This window comes from Paroedura picta, chromosome 8 (assembly GCF_049243985.1).
Source record: "Paroedura picta isolate Pp20150507F chromosome 8, Ppicta_v3.0, whole genome shotgun sequence".
Classification (NCBI taxonomy): Eukaryota; Metazoa; Chordata; class Lepidosauria; order Squamata; family Gekkonidae; genus Paroedura; species Paroedura picta.
This window is the reverse complement of record NC_135376.1, coordinates 51,862,223-51,883,211: the sequence shown is the minus strand read 5'-3', so window position 1 is coordinate 51,883,211 and position 20,989 is coordinate 51,862,223. Positions and strand designations below refer to the sequence as shown.

The 20,989-nt window shown below is 40.8% G+C and overlaps 1 protein-coding gene across 4 annotated transcripts in view; it reads right to left on the bottom strand.

The window, feature by feature from the left end:
• Positions 1-6,470: 6,470 nt before the first annotated feature.
• VTI1A (vesicle transport through interaction with t-SNAREs 1A) overlaps positions 6,471-20,989 on the bottom strand; it is a 338,695-nt gene continuing 324,176 nt past the window's right edge. For all 4 annotated transcript variants that reach the window (XM_077349746.1, XM_077349742.1, XM_077349747.1 and 1 more), the window contains one exon: positions 6,471-9,111. Coding sequence is in view for 2 of the 4 variants with exons in the window: in XM_077349742.1 (XP_077205857.1) it covers positions 9,018-9,111 (94 nt within the window). In the remaining 2 variants the exon portion in view is untranslated. The remainder of the gene's footprint in view (positions 9,112-20,989) is intronic.

Here is a 20,989-nt window from a genome sequence, read left to right as displayed (position 1 = left end):
CAAGTTCACTGTATCATAGTCTACAGGTTTTTTAACTCCTCTAGATGCCTTCATTATTTATATGCAACAAATACAACAACTGCAGTCAGTATAGTAGTTTTCTCTCAAAAAAATATAACAGGACTTCATTATATGCAATTATAAAAGGTAAAGGTAAAGGTATCCCCTGTGCAAGCACCGAGTCATGTCTGACCCTTGGGGTGACGCCCTCTAGCGTTTTCATGGCAGACTCAATACGGGGTGGTTTGCCAGTGCCTTCCCCAGTCATTACCGTTTACCCCCCAGCAAGCTGGGTACTCATTTTACCGACCTCGGAAGGATGGAAGGCTGAGTCAACCTTGAGCCGGCTGCTGGGATTGAACTCCCAGCCTTATGGGCAAAGCTTTCAGACGGCTGCCTTACCACTCTGCGCCACAAGAGGCTCTATATGCAATTATATGTTATATATATATATAGCACTTGAATAAAATTGGTTGGGGAACATCCATTCTGCATTTGGCCACACTCAACCACCAAACAGGATATCATTTTACAAGGTTATGCCATTCATGTTACACCATCAAGAAAATTATTCATGACTTTAGGAAGTAAAGACCTTTCTTGACCCACTTCCATAATTCCACTAAAATCATTCATGTTACTAGAGATGTTTGAGCACCTAACAGTTTGGTTCATGTTCTGTTTGCCAGTGAACACAGAGCCAATTCTTAGATATTGTTTGACTGTTCATTAACCCATTCTTCGCTATTCAGTAGGCCGCTGTACTATAGTCCTTCCTAATCATGCAATATAGTGCAATCAACTTTTTGCACATACACATCCTGATTGAGTTACATTCTTCTAGAATGTATGTCCTCTAGACATACAATTTCTTCAGTCACAAATTGTATTAATCAGTGTGTTTTTATCAAGTCCTATGTTCATCTAAGTAGTCCCTAGCAATGGTAATGGCCATTCATTGACTTGAATTGGCAGTGTTTATGTCAGTGCACTTTTGCAAAAATCCAATGGATATTTATTTGGCAGGTGTTCATGGCTGTTCAGAATGAACTGAATACACCAATTGATCAGCTTACATCTAATCATCACAATCAGACACAGTAAGTTCATATATTGAGCTCATTCACAAGATCTTTAGATGGTATCACATGAATTATTTTTGCTTTTGAAAGGAAAGAGCTGATAGCAACCACAGAAGGGAGAGTGATGATAACATACACTGTTTTAGGTGGAACCTATATAGACCCAGGACTATCTGATTCAGACCTGAAGAGTTCAGCAATTCAGTAGTAGCATATATGCAATTGTTTTTTATTTCCCAAGGTGCCTGTTGGCAACATCCTATTGAAGACTCCAAATTCAGAGATATTTAATTTGAGAGTCTAATGTGAGAGTGACCAAAAAGGGAAAGAAACACCCTCCAGAGCAGTCTTTCTTAACTTTTTTACCATTGAGAAACCTGTGAAATATTCTTCAGGCTTCAAGAAACCCCAGATGTGGCACGATCATGCTGAATATGGTTGAGAAGCATAGTAGAAGCTTTGCCCTTCCTGTGGGGCTCAGGGTGGATAACATTAATCAATAATGCATATAATAATTATTATTGTAATTGTCATTATTATAATAAAAGATTGTTACATTAAAACATTTTAGAACTTCCCCAAGATATATACTAGTTGGTTGAGCATTAAGGAGGGTTTAGTTCTTCAAGTTGATGGATAGCCCTTGATGGTCCAATAGATTTTTTCTCACAAGAGTTTCCTTGGAGGGTGGGGGAGAGGCCAGCCCATGCAATGTTGTTAGGTGGTATGGTTTTTAGCTTCAATCACAGGCCTGGTGGAATAGCTCTGTTTTGCAGTCCCTGCAGAAAGGGTTACATTTTCACAGGGCCCGGATCTTAGGCCAGCCTCACCTCTTTGGGTCTAGGGGCCCTGAGCAAATTTTAGTCTGCTGACCAAAGTGCTCTTTAAGAGGCCTAATGGGGGAAGTGGTCCCACAGATATGCAGGTCCCAGACCATTTTGGGATTTGAAGATCAACACAAAAACCTTGAATATAACCTGGTCTCCAATCTGGAGCCAATGCAGTTGGCAAGCACTGGATTAATATGCACTGGGTCCCTAGATTTGCATGGCTGCATTTTGGACCAGTTGGGAGTCTCTGGATCAGTATCAAAGGAAGCCTTGGGTACCTTGCATAGAGTGAGTTGCAGAAGTCTAACTTGGACTTTGGCCACCTCATGAGAAGGAAGGACTCCCTGGAGAAGAGCTGGGAGCAATTGAGGGTAAAAGAAGAGGGGGACGACAGAGAATGAGGTGGCTGGATGGAGTCACTGAAGCAGTCGGTGCAAGCTTAAATGGACTCTGTGGAATGGTAGAGGACAGGGAGGTCTGGAGGATCATTGTCCATGGGGTCACGATGGGTCAGACATGACTTTGCAACTAGCAACAACAACAACAACTTGGACTTGGACCATGGCATGCATTTCAAAATCAGTAATGGGGGTTGGCTGTGGGAGATAGACTTCTGGGGTGAAAGAAAGATGGGGAATTATGCACCATGATGTATATTTTTCTGCCTTGTAGCCCATGGTGAGAATACAAAGATCTAGCCAACTCATTCTATATGTTCAGGATGCTTTGAGATTGTGTTTGATGGAAAACCCACTGCAAAACACTTTTGAAACTGGGAGGGTAAAAAGAGTTGAGTACAAGCCCTTAGGCTACTCTCAGGTAACTCTTTGGCTGTAATATACTGTAATGAAATGCATTGCATTTCAATTCCATAGTTGGCTTTACCAATCCCAGAGCTGGCTTCAGCACTATACAGCTATATATGGCATATTTTCCCCACCATGCTTTGTTCTACCTGTGCACAAGCTTCTTCCACACACAGATCTATTTACTCTTTGAAAAAGCTGCCTAAAGCATAGATGAGCACAATAGTTCCAGAGTCCCTCAGCAGCAGCCCACAAAGAACTGCGGAACTTGTGTGGTTGAATAGCTGGAAGGCATACCGAAAACAGTGGTGTGCTCTCAGCCTTGAAAGAAGGAAAGATGGCCACAAGGTGGGCAGGTGCATGTGACATATTTGTTGATGCCAAAAGGGCAAAGACTGGTCCTGACTGATTCATAGTCTGTCACTTACTTGTACCATCCTGCTGAAATAACTGGCATTGGACTGCTGGTGTAACAATACTCAAGTTTTTAGGATTAAACCAGGGAGAGTGGTCTGCAAATTGACCTTCCTTCTCAAATAATGTGACTGGGATTTTAACTAGATCTGTCCATCCATCTATGCTGGGTTTTCTTATCACAACAGGATTGCAGTGTTACCATCAGCAGGCAATACAAGGACATGCACAATTAAAAATAAATGTTTTCCCCCCCCAAAGTAATCCGAACACTTATTTGTAGCTGCTTGAAACAAAACTCTTCTTGTTCAAGAACTCATGCCGAGCAGTTAACAGGCTGTCATGAATTTTACTAGAAGAGCCAAGGAGTTCCAGGGATTCACTTGTAACTCTTTCCCTTCCCAGATGTTCTTCAGATTTTTTTTTTAGTGAGATGGTTCAAAAATATAATTAAAAAAATAATTTGGGAATGTGGCCCGAAGTGGTTAATCTAGAGCTGGTGGGGCTGGGATAAAATATAAATATTTATTATTTGAAATTTCATTATTTCAAATTATTCTTTAAATTTTCTTATAAATCTAAAACGAATGTCTGCTGTACAGGTTGCAAATTAAGTACAATTATTTTCCTCTTCTGGACTTGAATATAACTCACAGCTAAAGTCATTTAAAGGGGTTAACATCAACCTTAATTAAATATTAAAGTGTGCCTGTACCTGCTGCTATTGTTGCCCTTAGAATAAGATATAACCTATTTTTGACAAGTTTTCATCTTTCTCTGTGGAAGACGCTACATGAAACCAAATCAGTGGCAAAGAGGAGGGTAATGAATAATCTATTTCATATTCCAGCAGTACCCAGAGCTCTGAGTGGAAAAATATTCAGTCAGATGATAGCGTGAAGCTGCTGAGGTACCACATGACACAGCTAATGTTTAAATAATAATAATAATAATAAAAACCGCGATAAACAAATCATTAGCCCTTAACATTTGTTTAATGCAATTTGTTAATGAACGTAATGGTGGGGACTAATAATGAAAGAAAATAAAAACGTCTAAACAGGCGCCAAGCTGCCAGTGATGCTCAATTATTTCCTTGTCAAGTTTTTATGATTTAATGAGCTCCTCTGGGACTGACGGCTGTCAGTCAGTCGTGACTTTTTGACACCATTACAACTTCAAATACAGCAGCAGGCAGGCTGTTTTCCTCGGATTTGAAATACTGAAATGATCTGACAGGTTTAAAGAAAAGATGTGCAAAAAAGAGAGAGAGAGAGAAAGAAAGAGGGAGACACACATAGTTGCTTTTTTTTTGTGGGGCAGACAATCTTGGGATGCTGTTTGGTAATGAAAACCCAATCACTGAGGTCATTATCTGATGAGGTTTTTTTTGGAACTGGCAGGGTTTTTTCCCCCTTTATTTCTTTACTTAATGATAACCCTCAATGGGTTTGCCCCGCATGGGATGGTCAGAGCCGCACAATTTTGTTCACCATTAATTTCAGCCTTTGAAGCTCCATGCTCTGAAGCAGCAGCAAAGAAAACCCCCCACCAAGCTGGCTGCAAAATAAGACAATCCAGCCTGCCTTAAACAGAATACCAAATGGCCTTCTATCCCAGAGATGGGAACTGACGTCAGTCAAGCTACATTTTTCTGATATTTTTCCCAAAACGTAGAGCATTTAAAAACTCTTTAAAACTTAATTGTCTTTAATTAAACTGTGTTTTGATTCTGCTTCAGTGCAGAATTAGTTTAGTGAATTTGCGTTGTGGAACTGTTTAGCAAATAGGAATTTCTCACACTGTACAAGAGTATGTTACATGTGGCGCTTTCATTGACCAACATTGAATAAAAAGGCTTTGCAACTTTAGAACAGTTTTGGAGTTTGATGGTTAAATTGAGATATGCTTGATTCATTCACTGACCTCCTAAAGATGTAACAAATGAGTTCAAGGGAAGTCAAGAACCAGTGCTGAGTTGGTGAGGGTGGCTGTAATACCAGTTTAGCTAGGAATTTAATCATGTTCTGTAGCAACAGCTTACTGTAGATCTGGCTAGAATAAGCTTAATCTTGAACCTAATAATTTTTTTGAACAAATGAAAACTGGCCCAACATCCCATGTGAACACATGAAAGACAGCCAGTGTGTGCTTTTTGGTTTCACGATTAACTTAACTGAGGTTATTTATGCGTTTAAAAGATCTTGATATATGGTTCTTTTCCTCTCACAAGATGGTCATTATAAATATGACACTTCAAGATGCCTGTACTGAATGATATCTGCTGCCTAGTGAATTCATTGCAGGCAGCTGAGGGAAGAGTTCTTACATGAGAGCAATACTAAGTCATCTTCACTGCAGTCTATGTGGCTGTTCCCAGATTCACATATGGTGGTAGAAGTGCCTCTGTGAACTAGCATATTCAGCAGTCATAATTTCTACTATGGTACTATGTCTGCATGCCTAGTCATAGTATATGGTTGCAGTAACTGCACATTCTCATCATGTAGGTTCACTTCACTTATGTCCTATTCCTAGATTTCAAAGGGTTATAAGAAGTTAAGAAAACAGTATCTTAGGCCGGGTCTCAACATGAAACACAGTGAGGTCGCAACGAGGTGGCAAAATTCAGGGTGCAGATGACAAGATTTTAAAATTTCCCCAATATTAAGAATTCCCTGCAAGCAACAAATGAGCTCGCTATGTGAAGGCCTAGTCTGGGCTAGACCTTTTCTCCCTGACATGCTCCATTTTCATTTTCAGAAAATATTTTTTATGGGTAATCATTCAGAATGTGTCGCCTACATCTGCAACCTGAAGCGATAGTGTATTCTACCACCGTAGAATTTTTCTTTTCTGTTGCATGTGTAGAATAGGCCCAAGCCAAATTATGATGCAACGAACCTTCATGCATCTAGATCAGGTGTAGTCAAACTGTAGCCCTCCAGATGTCCAGCGAATGCTGGCAGGGGCTTATGGGAATTGTAGTCCATGGACATCTGAAGGGCCGCAGTTTGACTACACCTGATCTAGATTATGAGTTATCATACTGTTAAACATATCAGGTGTCATTTCATAAAAAACCTGAGCATCTAGTCTCTGCCAAGACATAAATCTGGTATATGAAAAGTGTAGTGAGACTGAGACTGAAACACTAGATGGCTTTTAAGGCATCTATCATAACATAAGCATATTCTGGTGAGATTTTAAATTTCATACTTTTCATTTTTTTAATGCTGAAGTAAGGTTATTAAAAATTGTGAAGTTGTATAGAAACAAAAAATAAACCAGCAGAAGCACATAGCTTTATATACCAACAAATGAAACATCAATAAATAGCCAGTAAAGTATCAGAATTTAATATTTTCTTCTTTTTAAGTTTATATTTACAGGAGTTTCATATCAGAACAATGAATTTTGAAAAATTCACACAACTTTAGACCAGCTGCTGTACATTTTTTTAATACTAGCAGGCTTCTCCCTTATCCCCATTTGCCCAGATTCCATGAACTGAGTTCTTCCCTATTATTAAGATGGTAAAGGCTATCATTCTGTTAACACAACTTAAATGATTTATTTGAAGACATGCATGCTGTAACCTTTTTCAAGAAGCAGCATTTCTCTTGTGAATCACTTAATCTTTATCCCCCCCCCCCCCCTAAGATATAGGAGTTTAGATTTCAGACAGTTCTTTGTGTCTGAATAGTAAATAGGTTTAGGGCCAAATTCCATTCCAAGATGTTTGAGTACGGATATCATGGAAGCCAATAGGAGATTTGGTGTTCTCTAGAAAACAAGGTGGGATTAAGCTACTAACTTCTTATGACTTTCAGGTGATTGACTAACTATATTTTCTGTCTCTCAAATATATTGTAGTGTAGCATGTTCTTTATGTCTGGAATCTCTGGTTTCATAATCTTTGCAATCTTTACCACATAATTGTTTTCAATCTTTGCAATCTTCGCCACATAATTGTTTTCAAAGGTAGTATGAAAGCAATTTTCTTGCATCCCCAGGTAAATATAATAAAATTATGATCATGGTCATTATTAAGCAACTAATACGCAGAAATGTACAAACATGTTTTATGGGAGAGGTGATTATAGTATTGTTTCACACGTTATTTATGGCTTTTGTGTAGTTCCAGAAAGCCCATCAAAGCACAGAAGAACCTAATGCACATGTGATGAAGAGCACAATTTGTCCAGAGAGTTGTAGGAACTCAAAAAGTGGCAATTCAGTGACCATATATAATTTTACATCTTGGATCCATTTAGGTTTGAGGAAAGACATATCTGAGATCCAGAGTAACTTGAAAATCCAGAGTAACATGGAAATGAACATTGCTCATTGGCTCCTAGTGGCTCTGGGTACTGCAACATATGCTTATGGCTGCAAGAGACTAACAGAGACCATTGAGCCCTACATCAGTTCTGGCACCTCACATGTTATATTTTAAGGTGTTGCCTTTCATATTATGAATGTATTTTGTGTTTCTTCATACTGTTACATGTGCTAAAGATGCAGGGCTGGTATAGTTTTCTATGCTTTATGCCAAGGTTTGAGGAGTAAAGCAATGTTAACAACTTGGTTTGTAGTATAAAAAACAAAGCTGTAAAATGGGCTAGAGGACCAAAACAGAAGCAACTAAAGCAATGTGAAAGGCAAATTATAATGTACAATGCTTGATCCGTGAATGTATTATTATATGATTGTTTGGTAAAGAAATGCTGACTACCTTTGAATATATGTAATCCTGGCATTGTCAGATTGCCTTCATTAAGATTAATGGAAAATTAAGATTCAATACAATTAATTTAAGATATTACCACATAACATCTCACTATCTTTACTGCATCACAGAATGACTTATCCCTATTATTATGCCAAATTTAAATCAGAAAAATTAGAAATTACTTGCAGGGGATTTCTGAAGGTTTCTTGCTTTGGACACCATGGACACTAAAGGCCAAACTAGGTGATATATCTGCTGCTAACTGCCCCACGTGAAGCTTCACAGCAAGCCAGATACGGTCTCCTTTAGCCACTTCAGCTCCCAAAACGATCACAGAAAGGAAAGCTGAAGTCCTCCTACCCCAAGATGCACTCCCAAGCCATATTTGGCCCTGGACCTTTTGGGAACATTAGTTCTCATCTTAACATTTGTCTGTAAGTTGAGTCAGGCAACCCCAACCAGACTCAAGGCAGATGTAATATCTAAGTTCAATGCTAAAACCACAAAGCAAAATTGACTACATAAAAACATGGGGCAACACTGAAAAAGAAATTCACTAGACAATAAAAGCCCTGGCTTGTTAAAGATTAATGTATCAGTGATTAAAGAAAGTTTGAAAAGAATCAACAAAATAATCCACTCCAGTAGAATAATAATTTCACAGTGGGTTCTCCTATCAAATGGTGGTATGTGTATTGAGTATTCTGGGCTATATATCTCATCACTCATTATATATTTTATATTGTATTTGCCTATTCCAATAATATCTTAAAAGGTAAATTTCTGTCTGAGATTTGAATGCCAACTCAGTACAATGGTGAGTGTGAACAATCTGGCCTGGAATTGAATATGTTAATTACATGTGCCATCTTGTATGTTAAAAACATATGTCCATATGTTGTTCCAAATGTTGTTCCAAATGTTGTTCCATGAAAACCAGACCATTCATATAAAACACATATTCTACAGCAAAGAAAAATATTAAATACACATGCAAACAATGGGACAAAATATGTTTGCTAGTTGAACCAGAGTTGAACAGCAGGCTTTGCGAGGGAAAACCATTTCAGTGCAAGAGGATGATTCATGTGACCACTTTGTCTTAATTACTCTGTAGCAGCTAACTGCTGGTTAGTGAAGAACAAAGATATCAGTGTCCCCTGACAGATAAATAAATAACCATCACGACTGCAAAGATGACGATGATCCCCAAGATAACTATCAAAATCCGATTTTGGATGATCCTAGGGGGAAGAAAGAGAGAAAGAGTGGTAAGACAGAATAAGATAATAAAAGATTGATGCAGCTCATCCAACTTTTCTGTTCAGTGTGAGTTACTCACAGTACAGGTATGCAGCTTGTAGTCTATACTGATTTTGCTTGTTATTTTTGTCCCTCGGTTCCAGTACTTGAAAGCATTTTGTTATGTGGTTCAGATTTTGTGTTATTGGACTGTGCTTTATTACATGTATAGGTACTATACAAATGGATAATCACAGATTGATTTGCTTCTTAAAATAATAATTAAACACTTAAAATACGCTTTAAAAGTCTGGTGGAGATTCTCAGAAAGCAAAGTGGTCCTAATAAAGGACTATATGATTTGTCCATTATAGATCATAACCTGAAATAATTTTAGCTTGGTTTCCTAAATCCAAAGAAGAAAAATTATCTAATTTCAACCATTAAGTTAAAAGACTTCAAGAAAACATGGGTTGGCAAGGTACTTACTTGTACCAAATACCAAGGCAGAAGTAAAAAATAAAGTCTTAAAAAAGGAATGGTATAAAAAAGCAAGTGTCAAACTGTGAAGCTTATGTTGAAAAAGCCTTCTTTGTCTCAGTAGCATAGATTCACTTATGGTAATAAGGCAGACATTTGCTATGTAGTGAAGATGCAGAAAATAGTAATAATAAAAAACGATGCAAATCTAAGGAGCAGTCTGGGTAGAAACTAACACTCTTTAGAGTTTGAATGAGTCTATTTAAGAGCTATTTAAAAAGGAATATCTGGCTGACAATCAAAATTGGATTTTAATCTAATATTTTTAAACCTGGTTGTTGCTAAAGAGAAATATTAGCCTTCACGTGGCAGGAAACATTTTGCTATTCAATATAATCAAAGTCAGATGTAAAAACAAAAATAAGAGACTCAACATTTCATTAACTTCTGTTTACTGGAAAAAATGAAAGTAACAGCCAAGCAAAGAAATAATGCATGGTGGAAAGATAAACAAATTTATTGGACAGAACAATGGGGTCAAACTTAACTGAGTTTGCCAAAAACAAGTATTTGTATGTCACAAAAACGCAGAAGTTCCCTGATTAAATGAGTTACCTCATATGAGTTCAGATATACCTAAAGTATATAACAGAAACTGTAAGAGTGGAAGTATGCAGTTTTGAACTGACTTCAGATCCCTGCCTAGTTCTCTCAGAATGTCCACCCCACACTGCTCCAACATCTACCTTAAAAAAAAGGCAAATGGATGGATGAAAACTGTCACATCAGACACACATTCTCCCCTGTGACACTTTAAAAGGACTAGCTCTCTATCCTCCTGACAGGTTACAAAATGATCACATTTGCTGACACGTCTTCCGCAAAACTGCTTTAGTGCTTGTGTCCACTTTGCTAACAGGAGATGAATGGCCTGCTTTGTCCTCATTTATCACTTAAAGCTGAACTAAGATCTGTCTCGTTTATTTTTCCCTTCCTCACTAGAAAGGCTGAAGCGCAGCATTAATTCTCCCACGATGACAGCTAATTCAAACTTAACAGGCAATATTTACTCTGCCAAAGGGAACAGAGTTCTCTGTCTCTCTGGGAGAAAAAAAATGTTTAATGGTCTAACAAACTAAAGCTAATTAAAGAGGTTTCTGCTTCTTACTGGTTTGCAGTGCAGATTAACACCTGAACTTACAGTGCTCCCTCCCTTCCTCTCTCCCTCCTCCTCTTTGCTTCTTCTTTTGGGATATTCTCTAGGAAAACAACACCTGATAGCAAATTATTTGCCCAAGTGAATGCATGAAAAGCAGAGTGCATATATACTCAGCCACCCTCACTGATCCTGAAAAGAAACTCAGGGAAATGGAAATTCAAAAGAGAACAAAATAAAAAGCATGAAAACTCTTTAAAATTCAGCCTTAAGTAACACAGAGTAATAGGCCTCTAATGCAACATAGCTGACAACCATTTTATTTGTGGGATAAGGGCCCCAAGGCACCCATAATACTAATTTACAAAGGATTAACTAAGGATGAAACTTGCTCAGTCTAATACACAGTTAAGCAAATGCATGCATCTAACATGCTGAATCTGTAAGCCATTGCCTCATATCTGACCTAGTTATTAGTGTTTCATCACACCAAATAAAAGAAAGAGGGAAATATAAATAAAATGATTATCCTAAATGTTTCACTTCTAATTCTCCAGCTCTAAACTTGATTTCAAGATTACTTAACCTACAAGTGCATCTCTAAAATCCTCATCAGCCCCCCCCCCATCTACATCTTGCTCAGACCCATCATCGTGCCTCTGCAACTTGAACTACATCTGGCTCTTGCTAACTGAGTGCTCCATTAATGTGAGAATCGGGGATATGCATATCAAAGTTTGGCTTCTAGGAATCTGAATTAGGCTGAATTAGGTTGCCCATTGCAGCAAATAGACAAAACAAAAACCAATATAGGCCAGAACAAGTTAATCGTGAAGTAAGAAGGACGCTATCAACATGCTCCTCTGCCCTAATGATATTATTTCCTGTTAAATCCACAATGAGCATTCTCTTGAAAGCTATTAAAAACTGTGTTGTTTCTTCATTAGCAGAGAAGCAGAGTTAGAAAAACTTGGGATGTGCTGCTAGAATTCCACTGCTGAGAGTGAGGGTAAAGAATGGTACATGAAGAGCTTTGATTCGGATGCTTGGACATTTTTAGACCTCACGTTAACAAGTCAGGGCACTAAAGAGGAGAATCCTGGGGAGGGGAGGGTGGGGGTGCTGGCAGGGGCTCATGGGAATTGTAGTCCATGAACATCTGGAGGGCTGCAGTTTGACTATCCGTGCCATAATGAAACCAGCTCACAATGGCAGAACCATGCCTGGCACTGGCAGGGCCCATCTGCAAACAAGCCTCCAGTGCTGTCGCAGCCAGACACCGCCAGTGGGTATTGCTGCAGGCAAAGCGGCGAGGGATTGCAAGCTGCAGAGGGGAAGAGGAAATTAGGGTTCAACATCTTAGTTAAAAAAAAAAACATACCCCAAAACAGCTACACAGCAAACACCAACACAAGGCAAATTATATTTGTAACTTTGGATTCCCACTACCTAAAAAATCCAGCAAAATCTCCCAGACAGTGAACCCAGAGCCGCCTTTGGAAATGCAAAGCATGTTTACAGGGTAAATAATTTAAGAAAGAATATGTACTTGAAAGGAGACACCAACTGAAACATCCATGGCTAAAGTGCCTGAAGGCAGAAAACTTGTGCATTTGCATGCTGCATTTTATTAAGTTAGCATACTGTAGCTTTAAAAGAATGCATGGAAAAATTAAACGGAATGTGTGACTAAAACATCAAGGATGCTTCCAGTTTGCATTATGAATCACAGCATTGCTGATATTAAGGGGAATTAACCGTTTATTCGATGCAGCCTGTGTGCTGGATTCACAGAAAGGTTTTGCCCACTGATCAGCATGCTGGAATGAGATAGGACCCATATAGAGGCATAGATAACTTTCCCCCAGTTATTGGTACAACAGGGCTGTGTCCATGGAGGGCTGAATCAATGTCATGTTTTCTGCATATGTTGCCAATAGGGAAAAGTAAATATCTGAAGCAGTCCTTAGTAGTCAAAGTCTGTCATGATAAGTAAAAACAGTATTCAATATTGCATCAGTGTTGCTTTTTTACCATGCAACAAACAAGTAGTCCCATTTGGTCTTCTTCTCGGGTATGAAAACCTCAGTATACCATGAACCCAAACAGGATAGGACTATGAGAGCAAGTTGCACAGCTTGGTACGATTGCACCCTACCACACATAATGCCCGAATTGGGTCTAGCGATACCAGACCCCAGTAGGACCTTGGGATCTCTGGTTTTACAGCTCATCGCCAGGCAACAGAGATCAGTTCCCTTGGAAAAAATGCCTGCTTTGTAGGGTACACTCTATGGCAGGGGTAGTCAACCTGTGGTCCTCCAGAGGTTCATGGACTACAATTTCCATGGGAATTGTAGTTCATGAACATCTGGAGGACCACAGGTTGACTACCCCTGCTCTATGGCATTATATTCCACTGAGGTCCTTTCCTGTTCTAAATCCCACCCAATCCAGGCAAGCTATACCCCCAATGATTCCAGGTATTCCCAATCTAGAGCTGGCAACGCTAGTTGGGACCTTTGAAAAACAAAGATCTAGAGGAAGTTTCATATCATTTTTATATAAGATTTGAATGTATGAAATATTTTAGGAGATTTTACTTTGCAGTAATTTCATGAGGGAAATTATAACTGCTATCATTTCAGCGACTGGGAAGGTTAGGATTTTAAAGGCCAAGCAAAAATTGTCATTTGACCAGCCTAATTCCAACATCTGTTTCACCACCACAATTCCTACTAATGTTTGCCTTAGGACAATAGACAGTCTGTAACAGTGGCAGAGCTTTGCCTTTAAAGCACCAACATAAATATAAGGAAATAAATATAAGGATGGGTTCTCCATCTTTGGAAATTTTTAAACAGAGGCTGGCTAGCCATCTGACGGAGAGGCTGATTCTGTGAAGATTCAAGGGAGTGGCAGGTTACAGTGGATAAGTGATAGGGTTGAGAGTGTCCTGCATAGTGAAGGGGATTGGACTACATGATCCAAGAGGTACCTTCCAACTATATTTGTCTATGATTAATTGAAAAATAAGACTGCTTTAAATGGATGAAGCTTGAAATTGGGTGATGACAGCTGTGGGGTGCCGTAACACGGGGGTCGTCAAACCCCGGTCCGCGGCCCGGCTAGCTTCTCGCTGCGAGAGCGGGGGGAAGAGGCAGGCACGGAGCTGCCGCGCATGCACGTTTGCACCCTCTGCTGGCGCAAATGCGCATGCGTGGCAACTCTGCCGTTGGCTCTCCCCCACCCCCAGAGGTGGTCCTCAACCGCAAAACGTTTGGGGTCCACTGCCGTAACACATAAAGGAGGGACACAGTGTAACATGGCACAAATCACCCACTCCTATTTACTTATTGTTCTATCTCATCTCAAATAGAACATTGGAGCAGTGGCAGAGCATCTGTTCAGTAGCAGAGCATCTGCTTTGTGTGTAAAAGTTCCCAGGTTCAGTCCCTGGTATCTCTAGTTAAAAGAATCAGGCAGGAGGTGATAGGAAAGACCTTTGCCTGAAACTTCACAGAGATGGTTACTGCACGGAAGGTGCTGTGCTGCACTGCCACCTGGCTTCTGGTTCAGGGCAAGTTGCCCCAAGGCTTCCCATTCCTGCGTAGGGGGGCACTTGGCCTGCTGCACCTCGTTCACCCCAGAAGATCCATGCTCCCGCACAAGACAGCTGGGGCAGCATAGTTCCGCCGCTCTGCAAGGCAGTGTGGGTCACTAATTTTTTTTTTAAGAACTGCTGCTGCATTGATTTATTAATTTAATTTATCATATTGGTATACCACCCTCCACTGTGCCTCAGGGTGGTTTACACGGAATGTAAGGAACAAGGTAAAAATGTCAAATGAGCAACAGTAGTAACAGTGATAAAAGAGATCTGTATTTACCAACATCAACATTTTAACAGTTCAAGGTGTTTGCTTTATGGGGAGGTGTTCAGGGGGCCCAGTAGGTGTTGTTAGTTTTGGTCAACCTCAACCAAATGCCTGGTGGAAGAGCTCCCTTTTGCAGACCCTGAGAAATTGATCTAGCTCCGGCAGGGCCCTGGTCTCCTCCAGGTGGGGCACAGGACAGAGAAAGCTCTGGTCCTGGTTGAAGTCAGATAAGTTTCCTTGGGGACAAGGATTACCAGCCAGTTGGAGGTGGTGGAGTGTAAAACTCTTTGAGGGGTATAGGCATAGAGGTTGTCCCTCATGTATACTGGGCCTAGACCGCATATGGCCATAAAGGTAATTACCAAAACCTTATGCCTGATCTGGAATTTAACTGGTAACCAGTGCAGTTGTTAGAGAATGGGTCGAATGCGGGACTTCCATGGCGTTGCTCTGAGGACTCTGGCTGCTGCATTCTGGACTGGCTGTAGTTTCTGGATCAAGGTTACGGGTAGGCCTGCATAGAGTTGCAGAAGTCCAGTCTAGAGGTTACCATAGTGTGGATGGTGTTCTGGGGCCAAGTAGGGTACTAGAAGTTTGGCTTGGTGTAGGAAGTAGAATGCCAGCCATGCTACTCTTGTGACATGTGCCTCCATAGGGAGGGAGATGTCGAGGATCACACCCAGGTTCCTGGTGGAGCAAGCCACTGATAGCTGTATACCATTCAGGTTGGGCAAGCGCAGTCATTGTACAGTCATAGACCAGTGTACAGAAACATAAGAGTTAAATACAAAATGCTTGTAATACTTTGAGATCAGTTTGAATGTGTGCTGAGTCACGACACAGTACAACATTCCTAAAAATAAAAATAAATGCTCCTGGTTGCTCCACCGTGCTGCACAGCATGGCAGAGCTACCTTGGACATTTATTTTTATTTTCAGGAACACAGTGCTGTGAGCTGGGGGGCGGGGGGAGAAGCCAGGCCAGATTGGATGAGGCCTGACATGTGACCCGGAAGATGCCCATGGCAGAAAAGGGAATATGGATTTATCTGTGTTCCCTTGCCGTGGGCTGACTGAGGGTCTGAGTTGCACCAGGCCCAGGACTGCCTTAGACTGGCATCATCCGGAAGTGAGAGTCAGCCCCATGACTGGATGAGTGCTGGGCCAGGCTGAATTCTGGGGGTGGAAACTGCCACTATCATTCTGAGTAGACAATAGCAACCTTGATAGACATGCAATCTAATTCAATAGAAGGTCATTATAGGTGTATGTTATGTGTTCATGTTCAGTTGCTGGCTTTCTGTACTGCTATAACATCTAACTCAACCCTCCAGGACTTCCCAATTTTTAGAAATTGGGTGGTGCCATTATAAGGCAGGGTTTGTTATTAAATTCCCTCATTCCAATGAAAGGTTTTTCTATGGCTGCAGCCAAAGCCACCGGATTGAGAGACCCGGTACGCACCCAGGCATTTCTTAGTGAGGCTGTATGTCCATTCTCCTCCTCTCAAAATTTTCAAGGAGCCCACAGACTGTAAAATGTTGGCAACCTACCTTCTAGCTGAATTAAGTTAAATGCCAACTTTGTTCAGCAAGATGATAAATGGCAGCCATTGGCAAAATTATAGGTCAAGCAGATCATCTCCTTCACAATGGTCTCCAGCCCCGCAGATATGAATCCCATGTCCTTTCTAGGGATGGGATTCATATTACTTCTCAAAATGTATGCACAAATTACTTCTCCCTAAACCTATGCATACAGTGCTGTAGTGTGGTAAGCACATAGTGTGGTAAAAACATTCTAGAAAAAAAAAAGCAACTGTAGATTTTTACATAAAGACCCTGATTGTGTTAAAATCTTTTAGGGGTGGGGGAACCCAACCCAAAGCTCAATTAATTAGTAGCGGGGAAGTGCACAATGTTGTAAATGCTTTACCGTCTGGCTGACCAGCACCATACAATGATGCCCTGCCATTAAGCACTAACTGCTAAAATAATACTGTTGTATACATTTTGGAAAGTACTGTTGTATAAATTTCACTCAAAATAATTAAGAAAGTTCTGGCAGCCATTCTGCTCTGAAACTAGTACAAATACAAGTAAATAAATGGCTGCTGTAAATCAGTTCATGTGTTTTATGACAGTGCAGAAATTTATTTTCCAAAGAAAGTCTGGTTTTAGGAAGGAATTAGATTGATGAGAAAAATTCAAGTTCAGTTATATGCTATCAAATGTGGTTTATTGAAAATTCACCCATTCAGCATTTAACTATACTAAATCAAATTTTAGTGAAGGGATATCACCTCTGCAGACAACAGTAACTACTACACACTAAAGATGTCTGCACTAGAATTTACACACATGCAGCCTAATTGATAAAGGCCAGCCAAGCAGAAAATACTACACAAAAATTAGTAATTATACAAGAGGACAACCAGCAAGTACTTGGAGACATTGCATTCCCCTCCACTATTTGCATTCTTCATTTCCCCTGTATCCGCTCCTCACAATAATCCCCTCCTGCTGGTATCCCCCATTATCCTCATATTTCCCTGTTTCTATTGTGTAGGTGTGGGTGCTGCTGAACAATGGCAAGCAGCCAGACCTGGCTAAGCTATACAATCTGTGTAGTAGCAAGTAGCCTGGTGGCTAGTAGTGGGTCCACTCCCAAAATGGTCCTCATGCCTTTTATTGACAGAAACCATGGCTTGAAGGCTAACAATACTGTTACGATTGCCTAGCAATAGCCAGTGAAGGCATTAATTTCTTAAGGTGTAGGCACTGCACGCCACCTGTTCGGAACATCATGGGTGATGACTGGCTGATATAGACCTCTGCCGCTCTGGTGACAGGCGTACCATTATGGGGAAGGATTGGTTTTTACCACCATGCTGTTTTCTTGTATTGTTTTAAATAGGGTTTTAATGGGATTTTATTGATGTGGGGTTTTATGCTATAACCCGCTGTGGCCTGGTGTGCAGAGAGTGACAGGAAACAAAATTTAACAACAAGAACAACAACAACAACAACAACTTGGGGGTTTCTAATGCCTCAATGTATTTATTTATTAGGATTGCAGATTCTTGTACAAACCTGGGACTATTTATTTATTAATTAATTATTTATTTTATTATATTTTTATACCGCCCTTTCATACAGCTATTTGTTTATAGACAAGTATATGTCTTGCCTGTTCATGACTACAATATCTGAATCTACCAGGAGCTTGAGCATGATCCTGGATGCTTCCCTTACAATGGAAGCCCAGGTCACCACCTCTGCCAAGCCAAGCTACTAGCACCATAATTGGCCCCAGAATACCTAGCCACAGTGATCCATGCAACAGTCATCTCTAGACTAGACTTCTGCAACTCGCTCTATGCAGGCCTACCCTTATCCTTGATGCAGAAACTAAAACTGGTGCAGAACACAGCAGCCAGGATTCTTACTAATACATCATGGAGATCCCACATCCGCCCTGTACTCTAACAACTCAGCTGGCTCCCAATTGAATTCCAGATCAGGCTTAAGGTTTTGGTTCTTATCTTCAAGGCCATACGTGGTCTGGGCCCAGTGTACCTGAGAGATTGTCACTCTGCCTACACCCCAAAAGAGCACTATGGTCCGCTGCCACCAAATGGCTAGATAACTGCATACTAGACCATCACATTCACACAGGGTCCTCTCTTCTAGCCACTATATTTTGCTCAAATGAAAACCATCCATGTTTCTAAAGCTAGAATAAGAATTGCCAAGTTCTCTGGCATGTTACATGAATAAATGAGATAAAGTTTGCACACAAGCCCTCACAAGTATTATGAAAAACTACTACCACTATTGATAAAGCAGTACTAATTTTTGAAGGCAGAGCCTGGGAAAGGCGGGGTTTGGGAAGGAGAGGGATTGAAGCATGGTACAATGCTATAAAACAGCCTTTCTCAACTTTTTTACTGTTGAGAAAAATCTGAAAGATTCTTCAGGCTTTGAGAAACCCCAGATGTGGTGCTGAATATTGTTGGTAAGCATAGCTGTGTACATGCCCACCTGGGGCCACTCCCCTTCCCACCCCATCTAAGCCTATCATTGGCCATTTTGGGATGCATGATATCACCTGATAAAAATATATTAAACATTAATTAACTCCTACCCATTCAAGAGACTCTTTCTGGGCCATCAAGAAACCCAAGGATTTTATGAAACTGGTTCAGTAAACCTCCCCAACATGCAGCCAGCTGGGTGACCTTGGGCTCACCACAGCACTGATAAAGCTGTTCTGAGCAAGCAGTGATATCAGCTCTCTCTCAGCCTCATCCTCCTCACAGGGTGTCTGTTGTGTGGAGAGGAAAGGGAAGGTGATTGAGACTCGTTTGGGTAGAGAAAAGTAGTATATAAAATACTCCTCCTCCTCTTCTTCCTCTTCCATAGACCAATTGTGCACGGCCTGGAATGCCCATGATGGCAGCGACAGGGCTTCAGGGAAAACCCCCAATTATGCACGACCTCGTTGCCATCCTAGCTCTGGCCCAACCCAGGTCCTCGGAAGAAGTTAAGAAAACACGTATCGTTCCGCGGGCTGGGATCCTCCATGGGCACAGGCAAGGACTAGGTTGGGCTAGCCCTGTGCATAATCGGAGAAGCTGGGCATTCGGGCCCGACTCCTCCTCCTCTGTGGAGCTTATGGGGGCATCCCCCACTACCACCATGGTGGGAGAGCAGCATACTGCTCCCCACCATTGTGCAGTGGGGACCCCAAGGCCTTGATCCCCCCCGCGCTGCCACTGCTGCTGCCACGGAGTGCTCCCAGCGCTTCCAGCACTGTGTTCTATGTGCGGGGCCATTGCGTTGGAGCAACCAGTGTGTGCCAGGGGAGCCCCTCCCCCATGCATACATGGGGAATGGTGGAGCTTTTTCCCCTACCGCAAAGGAACAGCAGCCGTTCGGTGTAGCTGCCACCGTGCATAATAGGTCATAGAGTCTAGCTTCCAAAGCACCCATTTTTCCCATGGGAACTGATCTCTGTCATCTGGAGATCTGTTCTAAAATCAGGAGATTCTCTGGAACTTCTGAACTGTTCTGAGCACATCTGCTTCCTCTCTTCACGCACAGTCTACTTTCTTTTCTTCAGTTAATTTTCTCTTCCCTTAACCTGTCTCTTGTGCTCAGTTAATTAACCTGCCACTCTTGTTTTGGAGAGACTTTGCATGGGTTTGTCTGCTATCGCAGATATATCTCATGTTGTCTTCCATATCTAGAAGGAAATTCTGCAATGGTCCAGCCACAGAGAATTCGATTAATCTGATAAACTGGTGTCCGATTGCCCCATAAATTGTATTTGAAGGCCAACCAGCCATCAACTGGTTGCTTACAAGAGCAGTAGCCACTTAATAACTTGAGCACACAGGTTTTGCTATATAAACAATAATTTCACATAGAAGAGAATACGCTTCGCAACAGTAAAACAACACAGTCAGCTCAAACATCCGACCGTCTCCTTTCATTTAGCTACATTCCTTTGTTTGCTACAGCTTACACTTACCAAGCAACCAGAATAAATATGGTTAGGTAACTGCTATTTGGCAGACATTGTCCTTGAAAAATAGGAAAAAGAAAAAAAAAACCAAACTTTCAGGGGATGTTTTAGACTTATGAGGAAAACCTTTAAGCTCTTTGGTATACAGTTCATAAACTTATAAACCTTTTGTCACCTTACACACATAAATTAAACCTCAAGTCAACCTAAAGCTCTCAAAAGATGACCTCTACTAAGAAGATGCTAAATAACAGTTCCTCAGAAAAAGTGGGGATGAGTGGCTTATTCTTTGGACTCTGTATATAGTCAGCTCTTTGGAAAATATTTGGTTTAGGGATATGTGCACTCCAAATAACTGATGAAGAAAAACATTCATGTAGATAGAACAATTACTTTACTAGCAGGAACACGAGCACAGGAAAAGCCAACAAGAACAAACATGACACTGTCTTGGCTACTAAGATAACTCTACTTTTGTTTACATTCCACAAATATTCAGGAAACAAAATGAACACTTTCAGAGAAGCCTGATCTAAACCAGCATTCAGAATTGCAATTTTTGTCTCATAGCACAGATCCAGCAGATCTAATGCAGAGCCAACCAGCTTCTATATTGAATCTCTAAGAGAAATCACAATTAATCCATGGGTCTAAAATGTGTACAGATTAGAGTGTGGACACTGCTTTTACATTTAAGTTTATTTTCTTCTCTGCGCTTGAGTGAGTCTTTTTCTATAAGAAGTTGTCTACAATTTTGACTGTGTTGACCTCTTTTGAGCAGGAAAAAAAATGTCAGAGAAAAACCTGAGGCACATGCAGCAATTGTTCCTGAAAATG